General features: G+C 47.8%; 1 protein-coding gene across 3 annotated transcripts in view; it reads right to left on the bottom strand.

Moving 5' to 3' along the window:
• LAMA5 (laminin subunit alpha 5) overlaps positions 1-14461 on the bottom strand; it is a 74968-nt gene that overhangs the window by 41574 nt on the left and 18933 nt on the right. For all 3 annotated transcript variants that reach the window (XM_015881489.2, XM_015881488.2, XM_015881487.2), the window contains exons 3-6: positions 2700-2817; positions 1017-1135; positions 364-534; positions 114-211 (exon numbers count right to left, since the gene is read on the bottom strand). In XM_015881489.2, coding sequence (XP_015736975.1) covers positions 114-211; positions 364-534; positions 1017-1135; positions 2700-2817 — 506 coding nt within the window. The remainder of the gene's footprint in view (positions 1-113; positions 212-363; positions 535-1016; positions 1136-2699; positions 2818-14461) is intronic.

Below are 14461 nucleotides of genomic sequence, written 5' to 3' on the forward strand. Positions count from 1 at the left end.
AGTACTGGCACAATTAGGAGCTCAGGACAGGACTCAACTCACACCGGTATGTTCCATTCTTAGCACAACAATTCAAATGCTTTTATGCAGAGCTGGTATTGTGAAAAACATACCTGTAAGGGTCACTGGGGTCTTTAGCATCGCAGACATCTGCATGGCCATGGCAGACACAGCGCCCTCCAATGCTGATATCTTTGATGCTGTAGTAATACTGGTGAGCACAAGAGAAGTTGTCCATTAGTATCATTACAAATGAGCTCCAGGATTGTCCTACTCAAGATTCAGCAGGACTTTATTCACTACAGTAGTGTGTTAGTGCTCCAACACTTTCAGCTCATTAGGAGCTATCAAGGCCTGCCTTACCCTCCTGGTCACTGTAGGGTCCCTTAAAGCTTTGCCCATCAGGTGCCCCAGCAGAGTGTTTGTCTGCAGGAAGCGCAGTCTGATGTTGGTGGCCTTTGTGAAATTCCGTAGGAGAGGAGAGTAGGAGAAGTTCATGGCTCCTGGGCGCCCGTTTACCAGAGAGACAACTATCTGTGAATGAGAGGAGGGGAAACAAATCAGCATCATCCTCTGAAAGGGAGGAAAAGCATGTCTCCCTCAGCTGAACCCAACCTTTACTCTCTTTCAAGACAACTGAATCAATTCTCTGCCATCCTTATTTGTCTTAAAAATGAACAGCTTAAGCAGCATGTGTAAGTAGTCAAGAGGGAACCATTTAATGAGAGCACCTTCAGTCAGTGAAAAAATAACACAGCTAGAAGTCTGCTGCCCTCTTAAACAACTAAACAATGGCCAAAAAATCAGCCTCAGAAGTCTGTTACCTAAGCAAACTTCCAGCACGGAACATAACATGATTCTGTCCCTTATGCCACTGCTCATACATTGCCTGCTGCTCTTCTGTTGGTTTGAATGCCCAGTCTTCTAACTAGGTGTTTTAAATTATTATTATTAATTTCTATTTCCAGTCACAGAAACCCTGGGAGCCCCAAGGGATGCAAAACGTGATGGCTCACCTCCCCATTTTCTAAGGGCACAATTCGGGAGTACTCAGTAGTGCAGATAGCATGGTCATCCTTGGTGATGCGATCCACGGTCTGCAGTCCAAACTTCTCAATGCAGTCCCTCTTTGAAGCTGTTTATCAACAAGAGATGAAAGCAGTAAGACAAAAGGAACAATTCAGAATTGATTTCTCCATGCTGGCCAACAAGATGGGTATATACTCCTTATTAAACATTTGCTAGGTTAAGATTGTTTTGCACCAACTCTCTCATTGCTAACTCACATGCTTCACTGCTAAGAAAGCAGGGAGGAACTCTAAGAGTAACAGGCATCCCCAAAAAAGACTGGAACAAAGGCTTTTCCACCTTGACCTCATCCCCAGCATCGCAGCTCTGCACCATGAAACACTGATCCCACACAGCATGCTGAGCTGTGGGCAGGGCAGGGAGGGCTGTGCCAGAATGAGCACATTTCTTGACTTGTCCCCATTTGTAATGCTCCATAGGGAACCCTTCAAGTAGACAAACACTCCCATAAATCTCTCCCCATTTCTCCTTTGGTGGCCATGGAAGGCATCCTGCCATGGAGGATTTGCATTGCCATGGTCCCATCAGCTGCTCCGGCAGATGATTCCCACGACAGTCATTCCATCCCTCTGCAGGCAGAACTTCCAGCTGACAGGGGCAGGATGGCCAGGGAACTGAACCCCTCATAACCATCCTAGTGAAAAGAACAGTGTTTTTTCTTAGACTACCTACAGAATTCTCCAAACCAAAAATAGACCCCTGCAAAGGACTTGCTGTGCTAGTGAACCCGGTGTGGATTGGACCAGTCACCTCTTTATTTCCACAGGAATTTTCCACTGGGCAGTCACTGCATGTCATTTCCCAAGGGGGGGGTTGGCTTAGGCAGGGCTCAGTGCTGCAGGAGGGAAGAGCTCCAGATGCTGCAGCGGTGCCTCTACAAGCAGGAATGAGCATGCAGGGCAAGAGCTCCCTGCTCTGCTCCAGATCATGCAGTAACGTAACTACAGCAAGCCCCAGGGGAGGACCAAATAGGAAGAGAATTCACAGTACAGAAGAAAAAAGCAAAACAGGCAACTTGACAGCAGTTCCCACTAGCACACTGCAGAGGAGAAGACTTCCATGCTGGAAAGGAGCTACCATAGGGCAGCACAGTGCATAAAATGCCTGCAGCTCTTTCCTGCATGGGAAAACTGCAGCAAAACTGAAGCACATGCTGACAGACAAGTCAGAAATACGAGCCCTGAGGGGCAGCCTCTGAGCGCTCCCAGGTCCTTCCGTGCCAGGTTTTAAATGCTGGTTGTAGATCTTAACTTCTCACAATTAGTTCTGCTGGTTTGGGGAGGGGAGTAGTAGCAGAGTCTGGCTGCCTTATAGAACCTCTGGGACAGAGGAGTCAGAGGACCAGATGTTTCTGAAGGTTTTAATCAGAGAATTGGGAAGAAGGAACTTCTAATGCACAGACTGGGTTTTGTGAGGGAACAGCAAAGAAGAGAGACCAATAATGCCCAACCACTGATGCTGCTGCCAGCTTTGGCATCCACAGGGATTTGGGTGGGCAGTGATAACAATGCTTTAATAAATACACATAGCCCAAAAAGCAAAACAGTTCTCCTACCCTGAGGAGTACAATGACTTCCCCTAGCTGAGCTTCAGCTCATGGCCATACTCACAGGCAAAGTACTGCCAGGGCTCATAGGTGAGACCAAAGTCAGTAGATCGTTCCAGCACCCAGAGGTCAGGACGAGGGGAATTTGCAAATTTGATCAGGACATATGCCACATGGAAGAGCTGAAAGAGAAGAACACAGAGTTAAGTGAAACGCTGCTTTTGGGAAGCTCTGGGAAGACACCAGGGATTGCTGATAGGTGTCTGAGCTGAGGGAAGGAGCTGCTGCTCTGCGGGGCCTGCTGCATGCAAGCAGCCCGTGGAGCAAAATCCTCCCTATCTAAATGGGCTGAGATATGGGCCGGCTGCTGGAGAGAGGCAGATTGCAAAGCTCAGCTCCCACAGGTCTGAATGCAAACAAAGCACAGACTCTGTGGCTACAGGCGCTGCTCAGAGGCTGGGCAGCTCCTCAGGCTTAGCCTCAGCTCTACAAACTCAATGCCCTGAGAAGGGAACACATCCTGGCTTGGCGAGGCAAAAATCTGGTCCCCACCAACCTTTGCATCGTGGTCACAAAAAGATGCTAAATGCTGCAGAGCTGCTCTGAAGGCTTTCAGCCTATTCTTGGGGTAACAGCTGACACTGAACTGTTAACACGTGCCAGAAGCCCAGCATCATTCTGTGCACCACGCACATCATGCCACAGATCTCTTTATTTGCAGCCCTGCTTCATGCACGCAACCCACATTTTGAAGCTGACTATGAAAAAGGCCCAACACAGCTCCTCTTCCCCAGGTGCCACAGCCACAGGAGAGCCGGAGACCCACTTGGCTTCAGCACAGCTCTAACCCCGGGCTGCGCCCATCTGTCTGGATGCCGATGTGTGCGCACACACCCTTGCCAAGTATAAAATAAATGTACTCTTTAAAGAGCTAAAATGTCAGTGCTAGAGAAAAACAAAAGCCCCAGCAGAATTTCCCCCTTCCCCGGCTGACACAGGCTCCCTCCAAGAATCCCCACTCCATCATCCTGTCACAAAGCGATATTTAAAGGCAAATAAAGTTCTCTTATCAGAGAAAATTCCTGACATCAAAACCAACCCAAAAGGGAGTTTAAGTGCCTGAAAAGCAGAGATTTACAGCTCAGTAGTCCCTCCTCACACAAAGCTGGTAGTGTATGAGCATGAACCCCCACCACCACCACCAGATTAGCAGGTACCCAAAGGGACACCTCTGCAAGGGACAGAAAAGGTCTGTGCCCATCCCTATGACCAGGTGCAGGAGCTTGCACACATCAATGTGACAGAGGGCCAGTACTATTAACAATGAGCCTCCAAAATAGCCCTGTTTGCACATATAAGATTTTGCAAGGAGAAAAAAAGAAGGTGAGGAGGAGGCATTTAAATCCACTGATTTCTTGCTATTTTCAGGGGCTGGTAAAGACTGGTGTGACCCAGAACAAAGAAATCAAAGTGGTCACCCAGTACAGCTCCTGGCTGCCAAAAAGCCTGATGAGCCCAAGAAAGGAATGAGATATTCCTTTCAACTTGCTGAAAAATGAAGATAAACAAACCTAAATGCTGCCTTAAATTCAAAACATATTATCAAGGTGTATGAGACTAAGCCTTTCTGGAGGAGCAGCTTTTTCTGCCCCACGTACCCTCCCATTGGACCTGTTCTTTATTAGAGTAGCCCCAAAAGATTCAGCTCAGGCTGCTGTTTTCTCTGCAGAATGAGTTCTCCCAGCTGCACATCTGCCTCTTGGCACAGGAACAGGGCTGAGCACCAACCAGCACAGTTACACCTTCCCTCCACTAAAATCCTCCTCCAGCTTTATCCAGCAGGGAATAAATGAAGGCTCCTGCTGGGTTCTGGCAGAGCCTTTTGCTGGACAGACTTGGCTGCAGCTCCAGTGTGCCTGCAGGTGCTGTGGTCTCAGGCACTGGGAGAGCCAACAAACTGCTCACAGCTTGGTGTGAGAGGAGTAACACCAACAGCAGGAACGTCTGGCTCCTGGCTGGCACAGCCAGCAGATCTCAGGTCAGGAATGCCTATCCTGCTCACACTCACTAAGTCAGATGCTGCTCCTCCATCCCACAGCCCAAACTGCTGTTAGTGCTACAGCGTTAGGCTGGATTTCATTCCAGCTGAGGTCACGGTTTGAGGACACAAAAAGCCAGCTAAAATTGCACACACGTTTCTTTCCAGCACTGAAGGGTTAGGACCATTCCTGACTGGAGCACAGAAAGCATTCAGGAGCCCGTGACCACACTGAACCTCATCCTGGAACGGGACACTCATCCTGGTATTCAGAGGGATTTCCAGTCAAATCTGGTAAGTCCCCAACCTCCCCATCCCACGTCCTTATCTTGCAGAGTATGACAGCCTGGCGGAAAAAACAAAGGCAGATTGCCTGCTTCAAGTGCATATGCTGAGAAAACTCACAAAGATGGAGCAGCGGCTCTAAAAATAGAGCTGGCAAAAAAGCCAGACTTTTCATTCCATGTTTAGTTCCAGTACAGTTCTGCCCAACCAATATTACAAGAAAAAAATGGTTGGTTTTCTTCCAAAATCTTTATTTAGCTCCTATGATTGGTCAGATGAATAACAACCTCTATGCTCTCAGACTCTTGGGCAATTTCTTTTTGCCTTTCCATGGAGGAGGGAGGTGGGACACCCATCTCTGACGCACACCTGCCTGCAGGCAAGCAGGTCCCTCACTCTCACCCTCTGTCAAAGAACACCAGGTACAGCTTAACTCCCTTCACTACATGAAGCCAGACTTCAGCCAGGAAATTCAAATGAGTGTTTTAATTAGCAAACAACTTTCAGTGAATACCACCTCCATGGTGTCAGTGGTTCTGAAGCATATTTCCTTACTAACAATCACATGAAGCTGCCCCGCTGCCAGGAGGGATGGAGGCAGCAGGGGAGGATGGAGGTGAGAGCTTTTCCTCCATATCCCTCCCATCCTGTCTCTTTGCATGTTTGGACATTGGGCAGCTTTACTGAGCACCAAAATGCCATGGAAATATGATGCTGATCCAAGGCAGCAAACCAGAAGCAGACACAATCTAAGTTTGTTTGGCAAGGTCTCACTAATTTCCCTCCAAGGTGCCACAACACCATGCAGCAACATTTAATAAGTAAAGCAAGCCTTCCCATTGCTGCAATCCTGGCAGCTACACGCTGACAAACAGCAAGAGAGACCCATTTTTGGTGCTGTGACAAGAAGGAAGGAGCAAGCTGTGCTGGCTGCTGCATTTATACAGTGAACAGCTCTCTCCTTTTCCGCAGGACAGATTTACTACCGCTGGCGTTGACTTATTAAAATAGCACCACGTAAAAGCAAAACAATCCGGCTCTTCCTAACTGCTGCAAAGTATCCCTGCAGAGCACGTGTGTGGACAGCATTACTGCCGTGTCTCTGCCTGGGATTTCCTGGAAGTATCGGATGGAGCAGACGAGCAGGTGTGTGCACTGCATGCCACTGAGTTCCTCTCTACCAGGGCACACAGGGCCCCACAGAGCACTGAGCTGCAGCTCCAGACATTCCCAGAACACAAACTGAATGAGAGAGAAGCCAAAACAATTCAGAGGTGCATCAGCATTATTTCTTCCTCGCTCTGACTTCAGACCTCTTCATTAAACTATCTCCCATCCAGCTGCTGGTAGGTACGCACTTACCTTCTAATCAGTCAAGAGCAATTTCAGCCCTTCCAAACAGCAAAAAGATGCTTCCCCTCCAAGCAGGCACAGATTTTTATCTCACTCATATTTAATAACATGCAGAAGCCCTGTTATAGAGTTCTGGATATCTGAACACTGCCAGGGAGAAGAAAGGGATGGAGCTCTGCACCAACCTGCTTACAAGTTTCTCACTTGAAACCTCTGAGTTTTATTGAGAGACCAAAGAAAACATTATCTCCTGGGAACTGCAGACCAGCAAACACCAGCCAGCACGAAACTTGCTCGCTGTCACTGCTAACAGCAACCCTATGTTTTACGACGCTGTTTTCTAAACAGTGCCTGTTCCCTTTCTAAGCAGCTTGGCTTAGGTGAACAGCTGATAGAGCACTTTTCACAAAGGATTTTTTCTTCAAACGCCGCTTCTGAGAAGGATTTGGCTTGTCGGCTAATTTCACACACAGCACTGCTTTCTCTCCACAGCATCCTCCCATGCACAATGTCCCTTCCCTGGCCAGCACCATGCAGCCTCCTGCCAAAAGCCCTCTGGGGACTCAATTGGCAGCACCTGGCATGAGCCAGGACAAAGCAGTGCCACGGCTTGGCAGCCTGCACCGTGCTGAACTGAAGGTTGTATGGCTGAGTTTGGAAATAACTTCTAGCAGGACAGGAATTGGAGCCTGATGTGCAGTGTTTCAGCTGCCTGATGCGAAGGATGGGGCTTGGAGGAGCTCAGGTGGGATGCAGGGATTAGGGGATAATCCCAGAGCTGCAAATGGCACATGCAGTGCAGTTACACCTGCAGTGCTTTGGGAATGCTGATGCATCTGCTCACAAGTGTCTCATCTGAGCTTGCCCAGAGACCAACTGAGCATCCCTTAGTGAAGCCAGATGTGCTCATGGTGAGTGTGGGGAGCCAGAGGCATCACAGTGGAGCACAGTACACTCAGGGCAGAAGGGGATGGCTGGAATTCCTTGAGAGGAGGCTTCGCTCACACAGATAAGAGCTTTGCCTACACTTGGTTTTCACTGTGCATTAGGAGATAGCAGCACTCAGCTGAAATGGCCTTTACACTGGGGGGGAAAAGTGTAAAGTAACTCCTTAGAGACAAGACAAATATTTGCCTTTTAGCCCAAACTTGAACTCTCAAACACTGGGGAAGGGCTAAGTGAGCAGATGTCCTTGAGCACCTTGCACAAGGGGAGAGCTGCCAGCCTAAGGGGCGAGGAAAGGAGCAGGCACCCCAAGCACAGGGGCTGAAACCCTCCCTCCTGCTTTAATCCCTTTGCAAACACCACTCCAAGCCCAGCACAGCAGCAAAGATGCTCTTAAACCTTCCTAATCATTCAGAGATAAGACACAATAACTCTATGCAGCATTTCAGGTTCTCAGGCTGCTTACCTTGAGGTGTTAATTGTCTTTGCTAAACGCTTCTAGGAAGCTTCTGGGAATGGGCTGCTTCTTAGAATCAGATGTTCTGGGAAACTATCTGCATTGTAATTAGCTGCTGAAAGGATTAGTGGCAATTTGCACTGGGGTCTTCCAAAGGGTTGTGTTCTTCCCAGTAAAGTATGGCATTGTTTGAGATGAAATGATTGATTGGAAAATAGGAAAACACTGGTTTCTGGGCTTTAGCAGCACACCAGCAGATGAGCAGATATCAAGGGCCCCAGCTGCAAAACAGTGCATGCACACGCAGCACTGCCTGATGTGCAAGCAGCTCAGTGCATAGAGGTGGGCATGAAGCAGGTGCCCCAGTGCTGCAGAGGAATGTAACTGGAAGTGACCCAAATGCAGACAGCTGAACCAAGCCAGCCACCTACACAGGGATGGCTTTGAGAAAAAACACCACATTGTTCCCAGGGCTGATTTTTCAAAGACTCTTTGTGCATTGCCTTCATTCTGCCCCCTTGGAATAACACAAATTTGCCACTGGTTTCAGCAAAAAGAAAACTATGCTAGCAAACTCATCGAAAAACATGAAAAAGTGCTTTTCCACGACCAGAAAACTCAGGTGGTTCCTGCTTGCTAGCACTAACCAGAGTGCTCACATCCTGAATCTGAAACTGCTAAGCAGCAGCATGGGTTGAGGGATGAGATAGGATAGCAGTTACTTGAGAGCTGCACCTTCAGGGAGCTGTCAGCTCACACAGAGAGAGCATTATTTCTTTGCTAACGCTGCAGAGCTATTTTCTCTCTTTAGGATGTTATTCTTTGAAGTTTTCTTTATGAATTTCAGCATGCTTCCAAAAGAGCATTGTGCACGTAAAGTTACCTCGTCCATTCAGTGAATTTATTTTGCATAACACAAAGCATTAAATGAATGAAAACCACTGACTAGAAGATGAGGTCTCCACAGGAAAGGGGTTTTTTTAGAGTTATTACTTCAAAACGGTTATTAATAGAAGAAAAAGAGACGGCTGGTTGTCTATCTAATGGCAACAGCAGGAAGCCAAAACCAATTTATAATCAAAGTAAGGAAAGATGTTGCCGAACCCCATGGGCAGATGCAGCTTTGTTTGTGCCCCGTACATCTCAGCTTTTAATGCCAGATGGACTTCAGGAACAAAATCTGCTTCAATGTCCCACCTCTCTGCAGCAAATTCTGATGCTGAGCATCTCCCTAACCTGGAAGGACACGGTGGGTCTCCATGTCCATCATGAAGGTCTCAGTGCCTCTCAGCAACCCCAGCCCTGAAAATGAACCCAGTAAACCCACTTCATGTGTTTGTTCTGCAGTGCCCCCATCCCCATGGATGAGTTCCCAAATGACACACATATTAAGGGGTGAATGGCACAGTACATTGCCTCAACCTCTTCCTACATGTCTATAACACCCAACCCATTACTTTTTGCATTAGAAGACAACCTAATGGCTTGTTCAAGATGAGATCCTGAGAGCAATCCTACAACAGCCTTCCTGAGCTGTGGGACAGTTCAATCATCCCCAACACAACCGACAGAAGCAGTCTCGGCATAAGCAGTTGTGGGATATATACTGAGACAAAACAGGCATTTTTCTTGCATTTTTCAAAGGGTTGTGGGGGAGGGAGAAGGTCTAATTTTAACAAAAACCATGTCCCTCTTTTCTCCTCCAGTGACTGACTTCTCTGCATTGCTTGGAGAAGAGCCCAGCCTGGGCCCCATCTACTGCCATACTGTCCCAGGGGCTGTACGCACAACATGCAAAGAACTCCCAGAGTATCCAGTCCTAACACAGAGGGAAAAAAAGGGCTTTAAGACAAGAGCTGTTTTCCTTTAACAACCATGGCTCTGCCTGGTACCTCCTGTTTATCAGCATACAGGATAACAGGATAGAAACTACAACCTCGAGAACAAGAAGTATCCCATTAAAAACTGTGTTCGTCCCTCTACCAGCTAAAGACAGTGAAGCCTTCTCACAGGGATGCTAAATTTGTCAGTCAGTGCTCAGTGCTGCTCCCAGCCTCTCATCTCCTCTGATTTTAATTTAACAGCTCTTGGTTAATTCAGTTAACTGTTCAACCAGCTGCGTGCGTGCCAGGATGCTGAGAATAAAGCATCCACAGTCACAGATTGTTCTGCTCTTAAAACATATAGAAGGAATCCATTACTTTGGCAGCAACCGTGCTAAAAGTCATTAAACAAGGCACATTCCAGCTCCAAAAGCACAGGCACAGCTGTGTGGATGCCCAGGTCCCCAGCCCAGCAGGGCAGAGCCTCGAGCCTCCATCCAGCCTGGTTCCCCCTGGTTCCCTGTGCAACCTTGCTGGAGCTGAGGGGCAGCATTGGGGTGCTTCTGCATGATTCCTTCTATTTCTGCTCTTGCAAGCTGCAGCCAGTTCAGGGCATCTATGATATGGCCTCTATGATGCAAAGTGTGTCCTTGCAAGTAAATTCAAAGTGAAGCTGCCTTCCCCTGAGCCAAAGGCTCCCACACAACCAAGCAGGAATTTCAGCTTGCTCTGGGCCAAAATTCCTCAACTTTCTCCAAAGAGCAAATAGCTCCTTGCTCAGAAATCTGGTTTGACCTTTCATACTGCTTCAGTTCTTCTGCTCCATAACCAAAGAGCAGCGCTGTACACCACTGCCTTCTATTTTTGCACAACTTCTGTATGGAAATGGTACAGACCACTGAAGTGAAATGACACAGATGATGTCACACAAACTCATCTCTAAGAACACAGTGTAAATTAACCTCAAAGCTGGTTCAGGTATGCCACAGGCCAAGCCTGTGCAGGGCAATCTGAGTTTCCTTGAACTTCTTGTGTTGCTCACTGCATTATCTCTGCCTGCGGGATTTACTTCACAGCCTTATTATTCCCTTATCACCAGCTCCTTTCCTGCCCCAGACTCAAGAAGAACATTTCGCATCACAGAGGAGAACAAATAAGCTAAATATACATACTTGTATTTATACACACACAGACCCCAGTCCAAACTCTATGGCAATCTTGCTATTCAGCAGAACACTTTCAGAGATGTGATTTTGGATACACAGAAAAGGAGCAGCAATCTCCCCTGACCAGCAGGGACAGGATAACTGCAGAATTACTCCAGCACCTTCAGTGCATCTCGACAAAGTGAGAACTTAGCCTGAACCAGAACAGAGGACCGACCACCTGTAGGTCCCTGCTGACCTCACGCAAGGCAACACAGGATGATTCACAGGAAAAGAAAGGTCAGTATCTCCACTACATTGCATCAGGATGATAAGCAGTCTGCTCTTGGGTACGGTGAACTAATTAAGCAGCCTATCCGCAGCCTGTGTTGCAACCCTTTTTGGACAACAACTGCAAAGCATTGCTTGAGTTACGTTTTTGAAGATACACTACAACAATGCTTCTTCCCCAGGAGCTAAAGAAAACAACCTCCTGCCTCTGGTCAAGGAGGCCATTTCCTAAGGACAGCATCCCATTCATGACAGAGTGGTAGCTCTGAATGAGGCTGGAGCCCTCCAAAGGACTGTGCTGCCCCATTGAGCACTGCAGTGGGAGAACAAGCCCACAGCTCCAGTCCTCAATCTATATCTATAAGAATAATAAAGAAATAAAACTGGATAACATGTATAATAAAATAAGCCCACGGCTCCCTGTCCCAGCACACCCCACATCAGCCCAGGCTCGTGAGTCACAGCCGCAATCAGAGCCCAGGCTCCCGCATGGGATTTTTGCCCAAGCCTCCATCCGCCCAGGAAGAGCGCAGTTATGACACCAGAGGCTCCATTCGAGACAAACGTAATCTCCTCAGATAAGGCTTGTCTGTGGTGAAAGGAAATTGGCTGCTTTGTTTCAAGCCGGACCTCCGCTGTCAGGACCTTTGTACATGCATTGCATCTCCTCCACAGAGCCCTTGGAAAGGAGGCAGCTGTCCTCCACCACTGCTCACAGAAGCAAACTCAAGAGCCCCATCCCTCAAAGCCTGATGTTAATGAAGAGCAACCACCAATTAGCAATCCCGTCCTCAGGGGTTTCTGAAGCAAAGAGTCTGAGAGCAAAGCGTTCAAGCCTCTAACAAAACAGCTTTGGGGTCACTGGGGCTATTCAAGTCTTGTGTTATTTTCAGGGCTTCAAATGATGTAGAGATTTGTATCTGATGTATCTGGGAAGGCTTCGCAGATTTAATCCAATTCCCACAGAGTTCAAGACTCAATTGCTCACCAACTCATTCTATCCTCAAGGGTTTTTTCCTAATGTTTGGCTTATGCCCTCCTGCTTTTATTGCTACTTCAGCTTTTAAAAATATTCTTATTAAGTATTATTTTAAAGGGAACCATATGCTACAGTCCTTGTGGACAAAACAGATATTTTAAAGTATTTCCCATATTGGGAATGAAGATCCTGGATGTCTGAGAAGTCCTCTCACAGCCATTAGCTTTGGGCTGTGGTGAAGGAAAACAGAAGACAAGAAGGACAGATGCCTTAAAAGAGAGCTGAGAGAGACCTCAGCTCAGGGGCCACCTTCCCACCCTATAGGCTATTTCATCCTTTCCTGACTGAAAAATATTCCAGTGACACTTTCCTGCTCTGCCCTACTGTTTCAATGACCTCATTTCCCAGTTGGGACTTATCCTGACTCACATTCCTTTGAATTCTAGTTAGTTTGGAGCAAAACTTTCAGTATTTTTTCCTCTTACGTCAAAGCATCATCCACAGCAACACATCAGGTGTTGCCCTGCTCTACTCCGAGGGCTCATCCACATCCCAGTTACAACATCACTTTCAGCACTGATGACATCTCTGCCTCTTTTGCCCTTCCAAGCTGATGCTCTTAGGGATCATCACCACAGTCCATGGACAGCAACTGGAGCCTTGACCATAGAGGGAAGCAATGCACTGAACTCTGGGGACTCAGCTACCTAAGAGTTAGGAGAAAAACTTTCATGACTGCATCATAAGATTCTCCAACAGGTAGGAGTGCTCTGGCTGCACTGGCCTGGCCAACATCAAGCACACAAGCACACAAGCTGGAGCACCCATACTACAAGCAAAACCAAGGCTAACAGAGGAGGCAATACTCCAATAAAGCTGGAATTTACCCCTCCTCCTCATCTAAAATAGCTCTGCTGCATGGAGCTCAATGCAGGGTCAGACAAGGAGAGCAGTGCCACGGGCTGGATGTGCCACACAGGCAGCAACATAAGGCATGTCCCAAAAGCAGCAACACTCAGAGGTTAAGGCAAAGGGAATCCTACCAAGGATTGCATGTTAGTACTGCCTTGGGTATTCATATTTTAATTAATGCAAAGAACCAGACAGTTATCAAACCTATAGCCAAACACAGGCAGCGTGCAGCCCAAGGACAGCTGATGCACTGCGACAAGAGCTCAGCAACTCCCAGCCCCGTTCATCACGCTGTGTCTGCTCCCGACCCGCTGCACACCGCTGAGCGGAAAACAAACGCTGCTAACTCACTTGTCTGCAGCACATTATGTTTTGAATTATTTACTGCCACCCCAATCGGAAGAAAAAAGCATTTCTCTCTTGGACATAATGAAGAACATATTTCCAGTACTTAACAGCTGGAAGCTGGAGAGGTAGCCAAAGAAAATCCCTGTTTTATTATTATTATTTTTTTTCCCCTTTAAAGTAAGCATCTGGAAAACTTGTTTGCTGGGGAAGAGGAACCCTCCCAAGTCCAAGGAAAGCATCAATTAAAGCTGGGCACAACTCAGAGGCAGGAATTGATAAGATCAGCATGATACCAACCGCATGTTTTCTGAGTGCCCCCAGCAGCTCAGCTCCAGTAGGGTAAAAAGAGGCTGCCTGCATTTAATAAAATCCAGTAACTCCCCCAGGCAGACATTTGCAACGTGGTTTCCATCAGCCACTGAAGTATCACGGAATTCTTTAATTCCTGCCCCACTTCTCACCAACTGCCTCATGCAAACACCAAATCCCAAACACGTTGTCCCCCTATTGCTACTCCTTAAGTGCACCCCAAGGCCTGAAGGCTTTTCATTTCCAAACCACAAGGCCTTGAAGCTGCTGCCAGGCAGCCCAAAATGGGCTCTGCTGGAGGTAGCCCTGCCCGGAGGCTGCAGCAGGTCCTGCTCCTTGTGCTCCCAAGGCAGCTTTGCTCTTGGATGCACTGCCTGCTTTTCCCAGAAGCAGCTGACCAGGGCAGAACTGTTCTGCTTCGTCCAGGCTGCCTGGGAAAATGTTCCTCCTCTAAATTTCATGACAGGTTCGAATTCTTTCAGAGGGAGGACTAACACGGGGTTGTTTTTGTAAAATATGTGCTGTGTTATTTTAACTAATAACAGGAAATCGATGGCTCGCTATGTGGTGGGATAGCAGTAGTCCCTCCGGGGCAGGCTGCTGACTGTCCCCAGCACAGCTACATGCTGTGCTTTCAGCAGACCCCAGCACAACAGGCACCCATCTAAGGGCCCAGCCCTAAAGGGAGAAGGGAGGGCACAATCAGGGCAAAGCCTTCCCCTGTGCCACATCCTACAGCTCCCCATCTCCTATAGCTGCAAGGCAACGAGTTTAAAGCCTTCGTTCTGGACTCCTATTTATCCAGGACCCCAAAGGCACTTCCAAAATGAACTGTGCCATCTCTCCTGCCTTGGGGATGGGTGATGAGCCTCCCTTCCCTTACTGGATCCCCACCTGCAACTTACCAGCCACTCAGCAGAAAGCAAATGGAAGGGTTTCTG

Source organism: Coturnix japonica, chromosome 20 (assembly GCF_001577835.2).
Source record: "Coturnix japonica isolate 7356 chromosome 20, Coturnix japonica 2.1, whole genome shotgun sequence".
Classification (NCBI taxonomy): domain Eukaryota; kingdom Metazoa; phylum Chordata; class Aves; order Galliformes; family Phasianidae; genus Coturnix; species Coturnix japonica.